This window comes from Cebus imitator, unplaced genomic scaffold (genome assembly GCF_001604975.1).
Source record: "Cebus imitator isolate Cc_AM_T3 unplaced genomic scaffold, Cebus_imitator-1.0 Scaffold140, whole genome shotgun sequence".
Lineage (NCBI taxonomy): Eukaryota > Metazoa > Chordata > Mammalia > Primates > Cebidae > Cebus > Cebus imitator.
The window spans coordinates 715,093-730,033 of record NW_016107455.1 but is presented as its reverse complement, the minus strand read 5'-3'; the positions used below and the strand labels follow the sequence as shown (position 1 = coordinate 730,033).

General features: G+C 49.5%; 3 protein-coding genes across 18 annotated transcripts in view; 2 read left to right on the top strand and 1 right to left on the bottom strand.

The window, feature by feature from the left end:
* MYO18A (myosin XVIIIA) overlaps window positions 1-5,411 on the top strand; it is a 104,309-nt gene extending 98,898 nt beyond the window's left edge. For 11 of the 16 annotated variants that reach the window (XM_017542149.2, XM_037743312.1, XM_037743313.1 and 8 more), the window contains one exon: window positions 4,011-4,098. Coding sequence is in view for 5 of the 16 variants with exons in the window: in XM_017542158.2 (XP_017397647.1) it covers window positions 4,011-4,155 (145 nt within the window). In the remaining 11 variants the exon portion in view is untranslated. Of the gene's footprint in view, window positions 1-4,010 lie in introns of all 16 variants that reach the window. The other 5 variants (XM_017542157.2, XM_037743316.1, XM_017542156.2 and 2 more) reach the window with 3 other exon arrangements.
* On the top strand, window positions 4,723-5,409 carry TIAF1 (TGFB1-induced anti-apoptotic factor 1; the record flags this gene model as incomplete). Its single annotated transcript, XM_017542010.1, is given in 2 exon segments — window positions 4,723-4,828; window positions 4,831-5,409. Coding segments are annotated over 2 exon segments (348 nt in total), but the record flags the coding sequence as incomplete, so codon positions are not given.
* Window positions 5,412-6,565: 1,154 nt separating the features above from the next.
* Window positions 6,566-14,941, bottom strand: part of PIPOX (pipecolic acid and sarcosine oxidase) — a 29,143-nt gene continuing 20,767 nt past the window's right edge. The window contains exon 9 of the mRNA XM_017542161.2: window positions 6,566-6,599. The gene's annotated coding sequence lies outside the window, so the exon portion shown is untranslated. The remainder of the gene's footprint in view (window positions 6,600-14,941) is intronic.

The window sequence follows — 14,941 nt, the reverse complement described above, 5'->3', positions numbered from 1 at the left end:
CACACATGGGCGTCACCTCAGTTCTCATCTTGTAAAGTTCTAATGAATAGAAATTAGCAGCTGCTGAGTGACAGCCCCCTCCTGGCTCTCCTGCCTCCCCCAGCTCTTCTCCCTGTGGGGAGGGAGATCTAGCAGTTAGACCCTTTATGCCCACACCCCCACCGTGGAAGAAGGGCAGAGCCTGACTCATTGGAATCCCATTGTTGCCAGTTTCCCTGGTGGGTGGTGACATTTTAGATCACCCTGCTTATGTGAAGCTGTTTTCGGCATGGTGCCTTTCCAGGGCAAGCTTGCTGCTTCCCAGGAGGTATGACCCCCGAGTGCAGCCTCCTGGGGCACGGGCATTTGTTTCCCAGATGCATGAACTAACACACCTGTCTCGTGCTTGTGCAGTGGAGCAGCTGGACACCCAGGCTGACTTTGAATGGATTATACCAAAAGGGACTTATTTAAGACCTTTTAAGGAATGGAGCAAGTGAAATAGCTCAGCCCTGCTCTGTCACTTCCCCCATGCAGCAGATGGTTACTGAGTGCTCCAGGAGGAACAGGAAGCATCTCTGTTGTACTAGGGAACCAGTGTTGGCTCCATAGTTAAGACAAGAGTCAGCCGGGCACGGTGGCCCACACCTGTAATCCCAGCACTTTGAGAAGCCGAGGCAGACAGATCACCTGAGGTCAGGAGTTTGAGACCAGCCTGGCCAAGATGATGAAACCCCGTCTCTACTAAAAATACAAAAATTAGCCGAGCGTGGTGGTGTGCGCTTATAGTCCCAGCTACTCAGGAGGCAGAGGCAGGAGAATTGCTTGAACCCGGGAGGCGGAGATTGCAATGAACTGAGATCTCATCACTGCACTCCAGCCTGGGTGACAGAGTGAGACTCCATCTCAAAAAAAAAAAACGTTAAAATATTTGATCAGCCATCTTAGCCTTCCCCTTAGCAGCCCTGTTAAGTGCCCCACACCCCTAGGGCAGGAAGTCAGCTGATGGACCCAGGAGAGATGTTTGGAAAGCAAAGAGGGCCAGGCCTTTCTGCACACTGTGCCTCTACCCCAAGAAGGACATGGGCCTAAAGCTGGGCCATCCCACACTGACTGGCGACTGCAGATTTCAGACCCCAGTGCCCTCAGCCCGCCATCATCCTTGACCCCACAACCAGCAAGAACAAAAAACCAAAGGCCTATTCTTCCACCAGTCACCACCACAGTTCCTCTTTTCCACCAGGAAAGCGGGAGTAGCCCTGACACCTATACACCATCACCTCCAAGAAGGATTGGATTCACTGTTGGTAGAGTGGCACCAAGCCAGAACCTAGCCAAGCAACACTGAGCCAGAGGGAAAAGGCCTGGGGAAGGAGGACCTCGGTGGCACTCAGCATCAACTGGGCTTGGGGTGGGGGCATGGGACGGAGCAGTCGCTTAGCTTCCTATCTGGTAATGAGGACCAGCGAGAATTTGCAGCAGGAATGCAGCTTCCATAATGAAGTCAAGGGGAGGGAAGCTGCTTCCCTGGGCTTGCCTGGCGGGAATTACCTTATATACCAAATTGTTTGTGACAGCGCTGAGCAGGAGACACTGGCTTGTGGGGAGGAAGGCTTTTTTAAACAATTTGGTTAAAATGTTCAAATTGCCTGCCCTGACTCTTGCCCTGGAGAGGAGGGCAGCTGCCTGCTGTTGGCTCCCTGATGGCTGGAGCAGTGGACGCCACTAAGGAGACTGGCTAAAGATCACCCAAGCTAGAGGCAAGAGCAATCTCATGGGTCCACTGCCCAAGGCAGAGAGAGAGAGAGTTTACCACCTCCCTGGAAGCCTCTGCCACTGCCCAGCATCTTGACGAAACAGTGTGGAAACCTGGCTATCATTTATCCAGGTGTCTGCCTGGCAGGCACAGGAATGTGGGTGTGGGGCCTGGAGCCCCCACTTTGAAAAGAGGTGAGGCAGTGGAAAGGAGTAGAGGGCCCCAATTCAGCAGTTCACAGCACCCCGGAGCTCGCCAGCAGTGCCTCATTTGCATCTGGATTCCAGCCCTGGAATCTGCCTTGTCCCCCTCTGCCCACAAAATAACCCCACTGTCTTTCCACAAAGTGAGATGCTCCTTAGCCTAACAGCAGACCCTAGCCCTGAGTGCCCAGAAATTGTATATAAAAAATGAGAACCAAAACAGGCTCCCACTAATTTAGAATTCAAACAACCCCAAAGCTAAAATAACCCCAATTTTTTTCTGTGTTGCACAGTCATCAGTAAGCTTTATAATTTTGTCCTAGAAACCACCCCCCACCCCCAGAGTCTTTAAGTGCCTTTGGACTATCAAAGTGAGACTCATTTATGTTCAGTCTAGTTTGTATTAAATGTGTTTTGTGCTATCCTGATTCCTTTAAAAATGGTAATTCATTCATGAGAAATACGATAACTATTAACCAGACTGCCCCATTCCTGAACCATTTTGCATAATTGAGCATGTATTCTATCAGCCTCTTCCTTTCCCCCAGGGATAGATAGAGAAGTATCTTTACATAACCCCTGGGCACTCGCCCAAGCCAGCAAAATTCAGGTTTGGTCTTGTTTTTTTTTTTTTTTTTTTTTTTTTTCCCTCTCAGGTCATCCCATCTAGTGGCAGGGTGAAATTGTCCAAAGTCTTTGAGGTCTGAGAGTCCCAAATTCAAGTTTACATACTGGCTGTGTGGCCTTGGGCAAGATCCTTTCATCTCTTTGGACTGGCTTCCTCATAATATTTCATAGGGTTATTGTGAAAAGTAAGAGAGTCTGTCTCGGGTGCCTAGGCCACGTTTTACGCACAGGAGTTCTCAGTGACCACATCTTGCCCGCTGCATCTCTCACTCCACCTTGGGAAAAGCTGAGAAGGTGGTCCTTTCTGCAGAACCTTGACTCCTCCTCTTTTGGTTTGGGGATAGAACTTTAAACGGGCTAGTAAACAAAGGGCCCTTTTCAGCTTCTTAAGTCAGAATTGTAGGCAGCGGGAACATGGAACTGCTGTTTGCCGAAGTTGGAACTGTCTAGGATCTGGAGGCAGGGCTGCAGCTTGACAGACCCGGCTGAGTGTGGGGCACCAGTAGGAGAGGAGCCACAGTGGGCTGTGTTTTCTGCAGTTGTTTTGAAGCGAGAGTGCACTTGAACTGACAGAGGCAGTGGAGGCAAGAGGAGTAGAGGAAGGTGGCCCTAAGGCTTTGGGAGAAAGAAAAGGGAAGGTGGATGGAGCTGCGAGATGAGGTCCCCTCTTCCCTGTTCAATGCCGTGATCCTGCTCCATCCAGGGGGAAAAGACCTTTTCATATCCAGGATAGCTAGAGGCCTCCAGAGCCAGCAGCCCGATGAAGACTCTGAGTTATGTTCTTGTACTAAGAAAGGGGCTTTTCCCCTTGGGCCACCCTAAAACAAGTCTTCCCATCCTCTCCCTCCTGAGCCTCCATTTCTTGTGAGTAGATGATGCCATGGTAAAGGGTAAAAATTCTCACAGGCCTCAGAGGGCTGTCATTAGAGAAAAGTGTTCAGATCTGGGAGTGTTTGATGGGGAAAGCGCCTCCTTCTCAGAAGGAATCTTTTTAGGAATCGGTTGCCTAAGAGAACTTCTACCCTAGACAGGTTGTAATCACCAGACCTCTAGTCACCAGGCTAATGTGGTTCATGGACTGCTTGCTTCAGAGCCTTCTGGAGAAGGACTGAAAATGCAGAATTCCTGGGTTGTACCCAACAGCCAGCAATTCAAGTTTTCTAAGAGGAAGGGCCCAGGAGCTGGCATCAGATTCTTATGCCCGCTCGAGTCTGAGTCCCACTGCTCTCAGCATCCCTTTTTTTGGAGCTTTAAAAGCTTCCAGAGTCTCCTTCCTCTCACCACTTTGAGTATCTTCCAAGTAAGCCAAGGAAGGTTTCTACCTAACAATGTTTGGCTTTTGGGGAGTGCCCTGATGCGGCTTTGTGGGCCTCTAGAACCAAAGGCATGGGTGCTTAAAGGTAGGAGTGTCATTTGTCCCTAACCTTATTCCTCTGTCCCTGCAGCCCCACCAGCTACTGGAAGTCCCTTGCCCCTGACCGGTCAGATGATGAGCACGACCCTCTCGACAACACCTCCAGACCCCGATACTCCCACGGCAATCTGAGTGACAGCGACACAGAAGCCAAGCTGACAGAGACCAATGCATAGCCCAGGGGAGTGGTTTGCAGCCCTCTCACCCTATGGCCTGCGGCTGCCTGGGCACCTCTCCCAGGAAGTGGTGGAGCACCCATCTCCCCCACCCGACTGCTGCTCTGCATGGGAAACACCCTGACCTCCTTCTGTCGGGGGAACTTTCCAGGCTATGGGTGTCTGATGTCTCCACATGGAAGAGGTGGGGGAAAGAGGAGTTTCTGAAAAGAGAACTTTTTGCTCCTCCCTGCCTCGAAATGCCACACTCTTGGCTTCTACCCTGGGCCACCGTGGGCAGTGGCAGGTGGCCTGGCACTGCATGAAGCCAGCACGTTGACCTCCCTCTCAGCCCCCTGCTCAGGGACGGTGGACAGGTTGCCTACTGGGACACTCTAGGTTGCTGGGTCCATGGGGAGGATTGGGGGAGGAGCAGCGATGCCTTCCCTCTGGTGTGGGGTGGGGGCTCTCTCTTCTCGGTGCCTGCTGTCTTTCTACTTTTTAATTTAAATACCCAACCTCTCCATCGCAGCTGCATCCCTCAGAGTGGGAGGGGGCTACAGTGGTGGCTGGGGCCCCCAGAAATGACCCGGAAATCTTGTCTCATCTCCATCTTCACTCTTCAGAGAGTTCTTTCTCTGTGCAGCTGGAGACACTGGTGAGCAGAGCCAGGTCCAGGTTCTTAAGAATGAGGTGGGAGGGGCTCTCCGGTGCTTCTGGGCTGGGTTGAGCAAGCCTATGCAGACAAGGGTGCGTGGGGACCATCCACACCTTCAGCCCCCACCCCACCCTCTTTGTCTCAGCGTGTTACGTGCAATGACCTATTTAAGATAAACCCATTCCAACTACACCAGTTCAGGGCTAATCCAAGCACTGCCTCCCTCCTTTTCTGTCCAGGTTGCCTGGACCATAAACTCAGCTCGAGAGGGAAGGCTTGAGATTGAGGGCTTTGTGATCAGAAAAACTGAAGATGGAAGTTTTGGCCAGTGCTCATTAGACACGGGTCCTCACCCTGTGTCCTGAGCCCGTGTCATTCTTCTTCCAACTCCTGCCCCCAGACACTTATCCCAGACACAACACCATGTGGTCTGGAGGACCCAGCCCCCACCCTAAAAGGTTATCCTGAGAACTCCACCAGACTTGGGAGCCCAAGGGCAGTGCCTGGTGCTGCTCCCATCTGCCACCCCCCTTCTCTCCTGCAATTGGTTTGTAGTCATTGGGCTGTGCTCTTCCCTGTTTACCCGATGTATGGAAATAAAGGCCCTTTTCCTCCTGGCTGCACCAGTTTTCCTACCTGTTTCTTCAGGCTCAGGTAAAGTGCAGATTGGTTGTGGCAGGATGGGCAGAGGCAGGATTCTGATGGGGACCATGGGGACATCACCCTGATCTCTGGCCTGCTCCCCAAAGTGTCAGACCAATGCCTCTTGGCCTGGGCAGTGCATTTTGGGGCAGGCAGAGGTAGTGGGATGAGGGGATTGGCCAAGGAAGACACAGGCCCCTCCTTTTATGTGAAGAGCCTGGGGACTGTGATTCAGGTTAGCAGAACCCTTCAAGCCTCATCCTCCCTGGCCTCCACAAGGGAATGTTGAGGTCTCTCTGATTATTAAATCTCACCAGTTACAGAGATTCTATCATCTCTCCCTCTTTTTCATTTTTTTTAAAGGATTCAAGCCCCTCTCATTAGAACATTTTTTAAAAGTTTAATTTTAGTCATTTCAAAGGTGACTTTTTGATAAAAATTCGCAGAACTAGCTCTGGCCCACAGGGCAACCTGAAAAAGTTGGTAGTGCTGTCTCTGTGCCCCGCTTGTCTGTCTGCATGCCCTACTCCATGCTTTGTTCCTTCATTGACAGCAAAGAGGCAGCTCATGCAGAAGGGCAAGAAACAAATGACCCCCCTCCTTCTCTTCTACCTTCTGTAATGTGGCCAGTTATAATCCCTGAACGAATAAAGTAGTTTGGGCAGATTGGTGGGAAAAGATGTCAAACAGCCCAAGTGCTGAGGCTCTGGTAATGTCAGCCACCCAGAAAGAGTCAGAAAGGGAAGGAGGGAGAAAAGTCTCCCAAAATGAGTGGAACAGAGTGAGAAGTAGATTCGTCTTGAATGAAGTAGACTGCCCCCTCCACTGCTCCACGATAGAATAGAGAAGAGGATAGAGGAGACGGTAGTAAAAGTGAAGTTACTGTTTTTCTTTTGGTGACAGAATCTTGCTATGTCACCCAAGCTGGAGTGCAGTGGTGCAATCCCAGCTCACTGCAACCTCCACCTCCTGGGGTTCAAGCGATTCTCCTGCCTCAGCCCCCAAGTAGCTGGGACTTGCAGATGTGTACCACCACACCCAGCTCATTTTTGTATTTTTAATAGAGAAGGGATTTCATCATGTTGGCCAGACTGGTCTCAAACTGTGACCTCAAGTGATCTGCCTACCTCGCCTCCCAAAGTGCTAGAATTACAGGCATGAGCCACTGTGCCCGGCCTAAGTTACTTTGGGAAAAAAAAAAGGACTGCTAGCTTGTGTTCAGTTCTATCACTCTCATCTTTTATTTCTGTTTTCACATAGTGCAGTACATTTTCTGTTTCTCCCGGGAACTAGTGTGACAAACCTCCCTGCCACCTTTAGATGAATTCCCGAATCTGTTCACTCATACTGAGTCAGGCCTCTGTTTAACTGGAAACTCCAACATCAACCTCCAATAACCCCACCTGGGATAAAAAGCTTTGTTCAAGTCAGAAAACATACTCACTTGCCTAACAGTTGAGAAATAGTTCATGACTGCCTGCTGTGCCTAGGCCCCATTCTGGGTGCTGGTGAGGGATAAGGTCTCTTCCTTCATAAAGTGGAGGGAGGTAGACACAAAATAGGTACTGCACTTCTTAGTATGTGCAAGCTCGGAGTGGGTGGGTAGAGAGGAACATATCATAGTATCCATCCTCCAGGGGCTTGTGGACGAGGGCTGGAGCAGATCCATGTGGAAATAATTACGTAAGACATAAGGACGAAGAAGTTGCTTTGGACATATTATGGAGGGAGATACTCTCTTTGGCATGGAGGATTGGGAAAGCCTCTAAAAGGAGCTGGTATTTTGACCGGGGCTTGAAAATAGCACTTCCACAGGTAGAATTGCTGGGAAAGGCATACTGAGGAGAAGAGCTTAAACAAAGGTCCTGGGGCAGGGAAAGATAGGTGATGGAAGAACATGCCACAGGCTGGCTATGCACTGCCACATGACCAGTGCTTCTCCAAGTTTCAGCACAGCCCCTTGGCCAAGGTGGTGGGCTCCAGGCTGAGAAGGAGACAATTCCCTTGGCACCAGTTCCCCAGAGGAGTCCAGGAGACTTTAGGGCCACCAAAGCCCATCTTCATTTTGGGTGTACCTTGAAAGCTGTGCTGTTGGCCTTACCTGTACGCTCATGGTACCTCTGATCCTTAAGATGCTGCGGAAGGCAGATCTGGCTCTTTGCCAGACTCAAAGCCCGCCTGCTAGATCCCCTCTATAATTGCAGATCCCCAGGATTGCTCTGACTCCTGAATAAGAGGCACGGGTGGGAACCAGCACCCTGTGGGACTCCCCATGGTGCCCAGTCTGTGCCCAGAAATGGCAGTGGCAGGCAGTGACCCCTAAATGGTCTTTTTTTGTCCTTGTGTCTCCTTGGCAGATTATCCCAGTTGTCCTTCCCCCATCCTCCGCCCCCGTGCCTGGTGGCACAGACACTTAGTGATTTGCTCCTTAATTGTCCCCCAGCTAGGCTGCGCAGATGCCGCTCTTTAATCTCTCCTGATAAATGAATCGCGCCGCTCCTTTAATCATATGTTCATATCCAAGCCAATTTGAATCAATTTGGCAGGGAGCGTGTTGCAAGAGATGCCATGACTGCTGTTTCTCCCCCAGGGCCCTGGAGCCAGAGCGGCTGCTATCCTCAACCTCAGCAAAGAGTGCAGGAGGCCCATCCAGAGAAAGGATCTCCTACCTGAATAGTGGGGACTTTTAAAAGTCATTTAATTCATTCCTGACCTCCAAGCAGGCCATGTGGGACTGGAGGGAGATGGATTCCCAAAGGCCTCAGAAGTGGAAGGGAGGGGGATGAGTCCCTAGCCTGCGTTGGTCATTGAATAAAGGGCCCAATTTTCATCCCTGGGAGAAAGTACTGCCTTAAATCTAACCCTAATCCTTTCTGTTCCCTGTTCATTTCCACTGCACCGATTCTCTGGGAAGCTGGAACACTTCATCACCTTTTATATAGCAACACATTCCAGACAAGTCTATGATAATTTGTCCTTGCCTGCTTCGGCTACTGGCAGCCACCCGACTCCTTTCATCTTCCCCTAGGACATATTTTCTAAAACCTCCAGCCTGGTGGGCAGTCCGGGACACACTTGATAATGTACCAAGCTCTGCTGCCTTTGTGGCTGCTGCCTTTTCACCTCCAGAGTGGTGCCCACGTGCAGCAGTGAAAACAAAGCAAAAATAGACAAAACCTGCCAAACTGAGCTCTTCTTCTGCCTCTAGCACTGCAATCTTGGAGAAGGGGCTTAACCTGTCAGGCCTCGGTTTCTCCATCTGTGAAACAAGGTAGTACTGCTGGCAAGAACCTTCTGGCGTCTAAATTCAGAGCTCCTTACCACAGCCAAAAGAATCTCCCACGCCCTTCCCCTTCATCCCCTCTAGTGAGGAACTGGAGGGATTGACGGTGGTGCTACAGGAGCTTCGAGATCCCGGTGCTGTGGGAGAAACGTCGTGCATGGTCTATTGGGAGTTAGTTTCCCTTCAGCCACTGGGTTGAACCGCATCCTCTCATTTCCTCTCCTTCCCTAGCCTGCTCTGCTTTGCCATTCACTGGGAAAGCGAAAGTTCATTAGCATATTCATATCTCATTTGCATGTCCACTGTTCTTCGGCCTTCTGGTCCCGCCTCCGCGTGGAGGTTCTTTATTCAATAACAAGAAGCCACGCCTCTTAAAAGGGCAATGGGTTTTCTAGTCGCTGACAGGCAAGCTCATCTGGGTTGCCCTTTTTTTATTTTTGTTTTTAAAACGGAGTTTCGCGCTTGTTAGCCTAGCTGGAGTACAAAGGCGCGATCTCCGCTCACTGCAACCTCCGCATCCCAGGTACAAGCGATTCAACTGTCCCAGCCTCCCAAGTAGCTCGGATTATAGGCATGCGCCACCACGCCCGGCTAATTTTTTTGTATTTAGTAAAGACAGGGTTTCACCATGTTAGGCTGGGCGCGAACTCTGACCTCAGGTGATCCAACTGCCTCAGCCTCCCAAAGTGTTGGGATTACAGGCGTGCGTCAACCGCGCCCGGCCAGGAGCTGCGTTGCCCTTTTAAGGATTACAGCGGCATAAGGACCCGTCTACTCTTCCAGCAACCCGGAAATACTGTTTCCCGCCCTTTTAAGCGCACTTGGAAGTCTTTGCTCTGAGCTGAGGCCAAGAGCCAGTGACTGGGACTGAGGGACCCCTTCCTATCCTGTCATTAGTGACACGTGCAGTGATGAGGAGGGCGATAAGACCAACAATAGTTCCCATTTGTTGAGAACTTAATATGATGGCCCCAGTGCTTATGCACTTTGCCTACAACTCATTTCACCTCCATCACAACTCTGTGAAGACCTGGAAAGAAAACCAAGGCTGAGGGGTGATGTCATCTTTCTAAGCAGAGTCCTCAACTTGCTTCCAGCAGCTGGCCAGGCGTCTCCTAACAATTCTGGCCTTGGCAAAGGATGCAGTGAGAGGCAAGAAAGCAAAGAACTGCTGCCATGGTCAAATTGTGTGCACTTGGCATTCGTCAAGGCCTGGCCTCAGAAAGGAAATGCTTCTTGGCAATTTGGGGGGAAAATATCTGCTTCACATTTGCGTCCCTCTTCACAATTTTCAGAGCATCCCTCATACATTATCACATTTTCACTTCACTCCCACTGTGCCAGCAATATGAATAACAGTTCCACATCGCTCAGAATGCATATTTTAAGCTATATTCACTTCAGTCTAATTTCATTACAGTACAACAACAATCCAGATCATTCCCTGCTATTTGATCTGGGAGGAAAGATTTGCACAGCAATAGCCATTTTGGAGTTAACAAGGATGTTGCATGTGTTTAGAAGGAATCGTACAGAGAAATTGAATCTTCCGTAGCGTGCGACCCAGTGATGGGTCATATACATAAGAGAGATTCCAAAAAGAGTGTGTGATTTGCGATTGAAGTCAGTGACATAAATCCCCCAGTGGAATACTTATATGTGCAGACAGAATTTGCTGTAGATATCAAAAGTCAGCTATGATGGTTTTACAAAAAAAGAAAATCCAAAAAGGATATTACGTTTTGACACTATCCAGGCAAATTACATTTGAAGTGGCTTTGGCTTAAGAGTCAAAGAGTTTCCACATTTTAATAAATTTTTATATGTTTTGTGCCATATCTATGATCTGACTAGATTAGGAAAAGAAGCAAATGGATTTGGGAAAGAGAGGACACCAGGGAATTTGAAAATGGAAATTCTTTTTTTTTTTTTATTTTTAAGAAAAGGAGTTTAAAAGATCTCTGTATGGGGAAGATATAGTCAATAGATTCAGAAACATTAGGACGTTGAAAGACAGGTGAGTGACAGGTAGCCAGGCAAATATAAAATAGTATGTGATGAAAGAGGTTTCAAGGCTCATCTTAACCTTGGGGGCTGGCATCAGTTGCAGGTTGGCACCCTTGCTTGAGGGCGGCTGGGGGTCTACTGTCCAAGGGAGAGCGACCCTAGTGAGTGCATTCCCTGGAAGTTTCTGCCTTGGAAGCACAGGTCTCATGGAACCCTTTGTGGGTTCTGGAGCACATCTGTGGGTTCCGGAGCACATCTGTTTCTGGTAGACACATTCTCAGCCACTGGGCAGGATTTAATAGTAGAAAGGAGCGTCTGCTACCAGAACTGACAAAATAAGCCGAGAGAACCAACTAGAAAGTGAGGCAATCTTCTAGCTCTGTTAATGGGTTCCTAAGGTTACATATAGACAAGACAAAAGTAGAGGGGAAAACACAGATCAATAAATAAATATTAGAAGGGACCTCGGAAAACTGTAAGTAGTTTTACTTGGGGATGTGGGGTTATAGGTGAAGTAGCTGTCCTTTCAATACCAAGTTTTCATACCATTTTTAAAAGTCAGTACAGATGTGTGTAGCAACACCAAAGAAGGCCCCAATTTGTCATATTAGCGTGACTATAAGAGTCACTTCTTTCCCAGCATTTCATATACAGAACTCATAGCAGGCGGAGCGGTGGGGGCAGGTGGCAAACCGTGTGGCAAAACTGCTTAGAAACTGCTTATATCCCTTGCTCAGGGAAAGCCATTCTTAAAGCAGCAGGCTCTCTTGGCACAGCTGAGCGTGGAAGCTGGAAGAGGAGCAGATTGGAGGGTGGAACATGAACAGGGTATTTAGGGGAGGCGAGCAGGGCGGATGAGACAAGAGCATCTAGACCAAGCCCTCCCACTTAGCCGGGAGCCCTGCAGGTGATCGGTTTAGGTGAGGATGTTTTTGTTAAAGGGACTGGCAGTGGGGTTGGGATGAGGAGAAGCTAAGAACTGAGAAGGTCATTTAGGATATTTGTGTCATGGTGATATACTTTTTTTTTCTCAAAGATCTGCAAGGGGGGCACATGGCTCATTGGCCAGACTTTGTGCCTGGCTGTTAGATTTGTGCTTCTAATACATGATTTCATCTAAGGTGTAGCCCCTTAGGGAAATGTTGTTGCCAGAGTTGAGTGACCAGTGAGTTTCTCTGAGAAAATGCAGGACCCCTAGTAAAAGGGGAAGCCCTGGGGTTCAGGCATCCTGGAAGGTCTGGGAGGAGCAAGTCCCCTGGGGGCTGGGTGTGATCTCCATCTCCCTCCCCACCCCCACTCCTTGCTCCCCAGTAGAAATCAGCTACAAATCTCAGCTTGTTGGGAACAGATGGCCTTGGCTGACGAATAAACCACCGCAGGCTGCTCCACCTGTTCTCAGGCTGGAATAATCAGCTCGAGACAAACATCAGCGCTGAAATAACTCATGGCAGCGGGTGATGCACAGGCACTGATTCCAAAAATCTCTTCAACAGCCCACCCCCCTCCAACTCTCTCCCCTCCCCTAGAGGCCATGGGGGAAGATAATGGAACATAGAAGACAGAGAGAGACCCAAATTGAGCGGGAGGCCGGAGAGGGTGAGCGGGTGGAAATGGCTGGAGGACAGGGCTGAGTTGTGCAGCGCGATGGGGGCATCCACTTCAGCAGGGCAGGAAATTGTTTCTCAGGAGCACGTGGAGAACATGGGCACTCCTGTGTTGGTCATGGGCCAAGGCTGAAGAGACTCAACTAGTCTGGGATGTTAGATAACTGAGAATTTAGGATTCGTTTGATTTGTTCATTAAAAGAGTGATACGCAAGTAGGGTCAAGCTACCGGGGAATCTCTCTGGGGCCTTCTCCTGCTCCCTCTGTCGATGGGGTCCTGAGTGCTCACAGTTCTACAGATTTGTGTTCAGGCTCCCCCCAACCCCCGATGAAGCCACCTGGGCTAACGTTCTCTGGCATTGGTAGATGAGCATGTCAGAGGAGTGACAGTGCAGGGAAGCAGTGATGATGGGCAGTGGGGGATGCCAAAGGAGGTGGGGGTCTGAATCCCTGTGAAGCTGATCAGGAGAGGGCAGAGAGGCAGAGAGAAGAAGCTCATTGTTTGCATTGGTTGCCTCAGGCAGGTGGCTCCCTCAGTCTGGCCTCCAGGCCTGGTACACAGAGCATGGGGACTCAGTCCGCAGAGGCTGTGTGGGCTTACAGGGAAGAAGTCTGCAGAGCCCTGCAAACCCCAAGTTGCATCTCTAAGTGCCGGTTATTCTTTCCCCAAGTGGCCCTATGCTGCCCAGGGCCCAGGACATTGGAGACAGAGTCAGCCCTCCCCTCTTATTTAGGGTCCTGCAAACCTGTTCTCCTCCATGCTGGTTCTGCCTACAGAAGTGCTGAGGTGGCCCCTGTCTTCCTAAGTGGCTGGTTCTGGGGTTCTCACCCCTGGCTATTTTGGTTTATATACAAAAAGCAAAAAAAAAAAAAAAAATGGCATAATGAATGAAACTGTTGATATGGTTTGGCTGTGTCCCCACCCAAATCTCATCTTGAACTATAGTTCCCATAATCCCCATGTGTCGTGGGATGGACCCAATGGTAGGTAATTGAATCATGGGGGCAGTTAACCCCCATGCTGTTCTTGTGATAGTGAGTGAGTTCTCAGGAAAGTTGATGGTTTTATAAGGAGCTTTTCCACTCTTCACTCTGTACTCATTCTCTCTCCTGCTGCCCTGTGAAGAGGTACCTTTCATCATGATTGTAAGTTTCCTGAGGCCTTCCCCAGTCACAAGGAACTGTGAGTCAATTAAACCTTTCTTTATAAATTACCCAGTCTTCAATATTTCTTCCTAGCGTGTGAAACTAGACTAATACACCTGTTTACCCATCAAGCAGCTTCAACAGCTATCACTCCTCAGGAGGCTGAGATGGGAGAATTCCTTGAGCCCAGGAGTTCAGATTCAGCCTGGGAAACAAAGTGAGACCCCCATACAAAAAAATTAAATTAAAAAAAAATTTTTTTGAGACAGTTTCACTCCTGTTGCCCAGGCTGGAGTGCAATGGCGTGATCTCAGCTCATTGCAACCTCTGCCTCCCAGGTACAAGCGGTTCTCCTGTCTCAGCCTTCCAAGTAGCTCAGATTACAGGCATGTGCCACCACACCTGGCTAATTTTTTTGTATTTAGTAGAGACAGGGTTTCACCATGTTGGTCAGGCTGGTCTCAAACTCTTGACTTCAGGTGATCCACCTACCTCGGCCTCTCAAAGTGCTGGGATTACGGGCGTGAGCCACCACACTTGGTCTTTAATTTAATTTAAAATAAGAAAAATTAAAACGGTTATCAACAGGGAATCTTGCTTCATTGGCAACCCTGCCACTTCCCCATTCTCTTCACTGTATTATTTTGAAGCTGACAGACATGATGTCATTTCACCAGGAAATAGTTTCGTATCCCTCAAAGAAAAGAAAATGAGACCAGGCATGGTGGCTCACGTATGTAATCCAACAGTTTGGAAGACCGAGGCAAGTGAATCACTTGGGCCCAGGAGTTTGAGACCAGTCTGGGCAACATAGAGAGCCCCCATCTCTACAAAAACTAAAAATAATTAGCCAGGCATGGTGGTGTGTGCTTGCAGTGCCAGCTACTTGGGAGGATGAGGTAGAAGGATCACTTGAACCTGGAAGGTCAAGGCTTCAGTGACCTGTGATAGCACCACTGCACTTCAGCCCTTCAACCTGGGTGACAGCATGAGAGGATGTCAGGATGTCAGAAAAGAGAGGAGAGGGGAGGGGAGGGGAGGGCAGGAGAGGGGAGGGGAGAGAAAGGAAGGGGAGGAGATGAGAGTCTCACTCTCTCGCCAGGCTGGAGTGCAGTGATGCCATCTTGGCTCACTGCAACCTCCATCTCCTGGGTTCAAGCTATTCTCCTGCCTCAGCCTCCTGAGTAGCTGGGATTGCAGGCACACAAAACCACACCCAGCTAATATTTTGTATTTTTGTATTTATTTTATTTTATATATATATATTTTTGAGACAGAGTCTTTGCTCTGCTGTCGCCAGGCTGGAGTGCAGTGGCACGATCTCAGCTCACTGCAGCCTCCACCTCCCAGGTTCAAGGGATCCTCCTGCCTCAGCTGGGAACTACAGGCACCCACCACCATGCCTGGCCAATTTTTTTATTTTTAGTAGAGATGGGGTTTCACCACATTGGCCAGGCTGATCTCGAA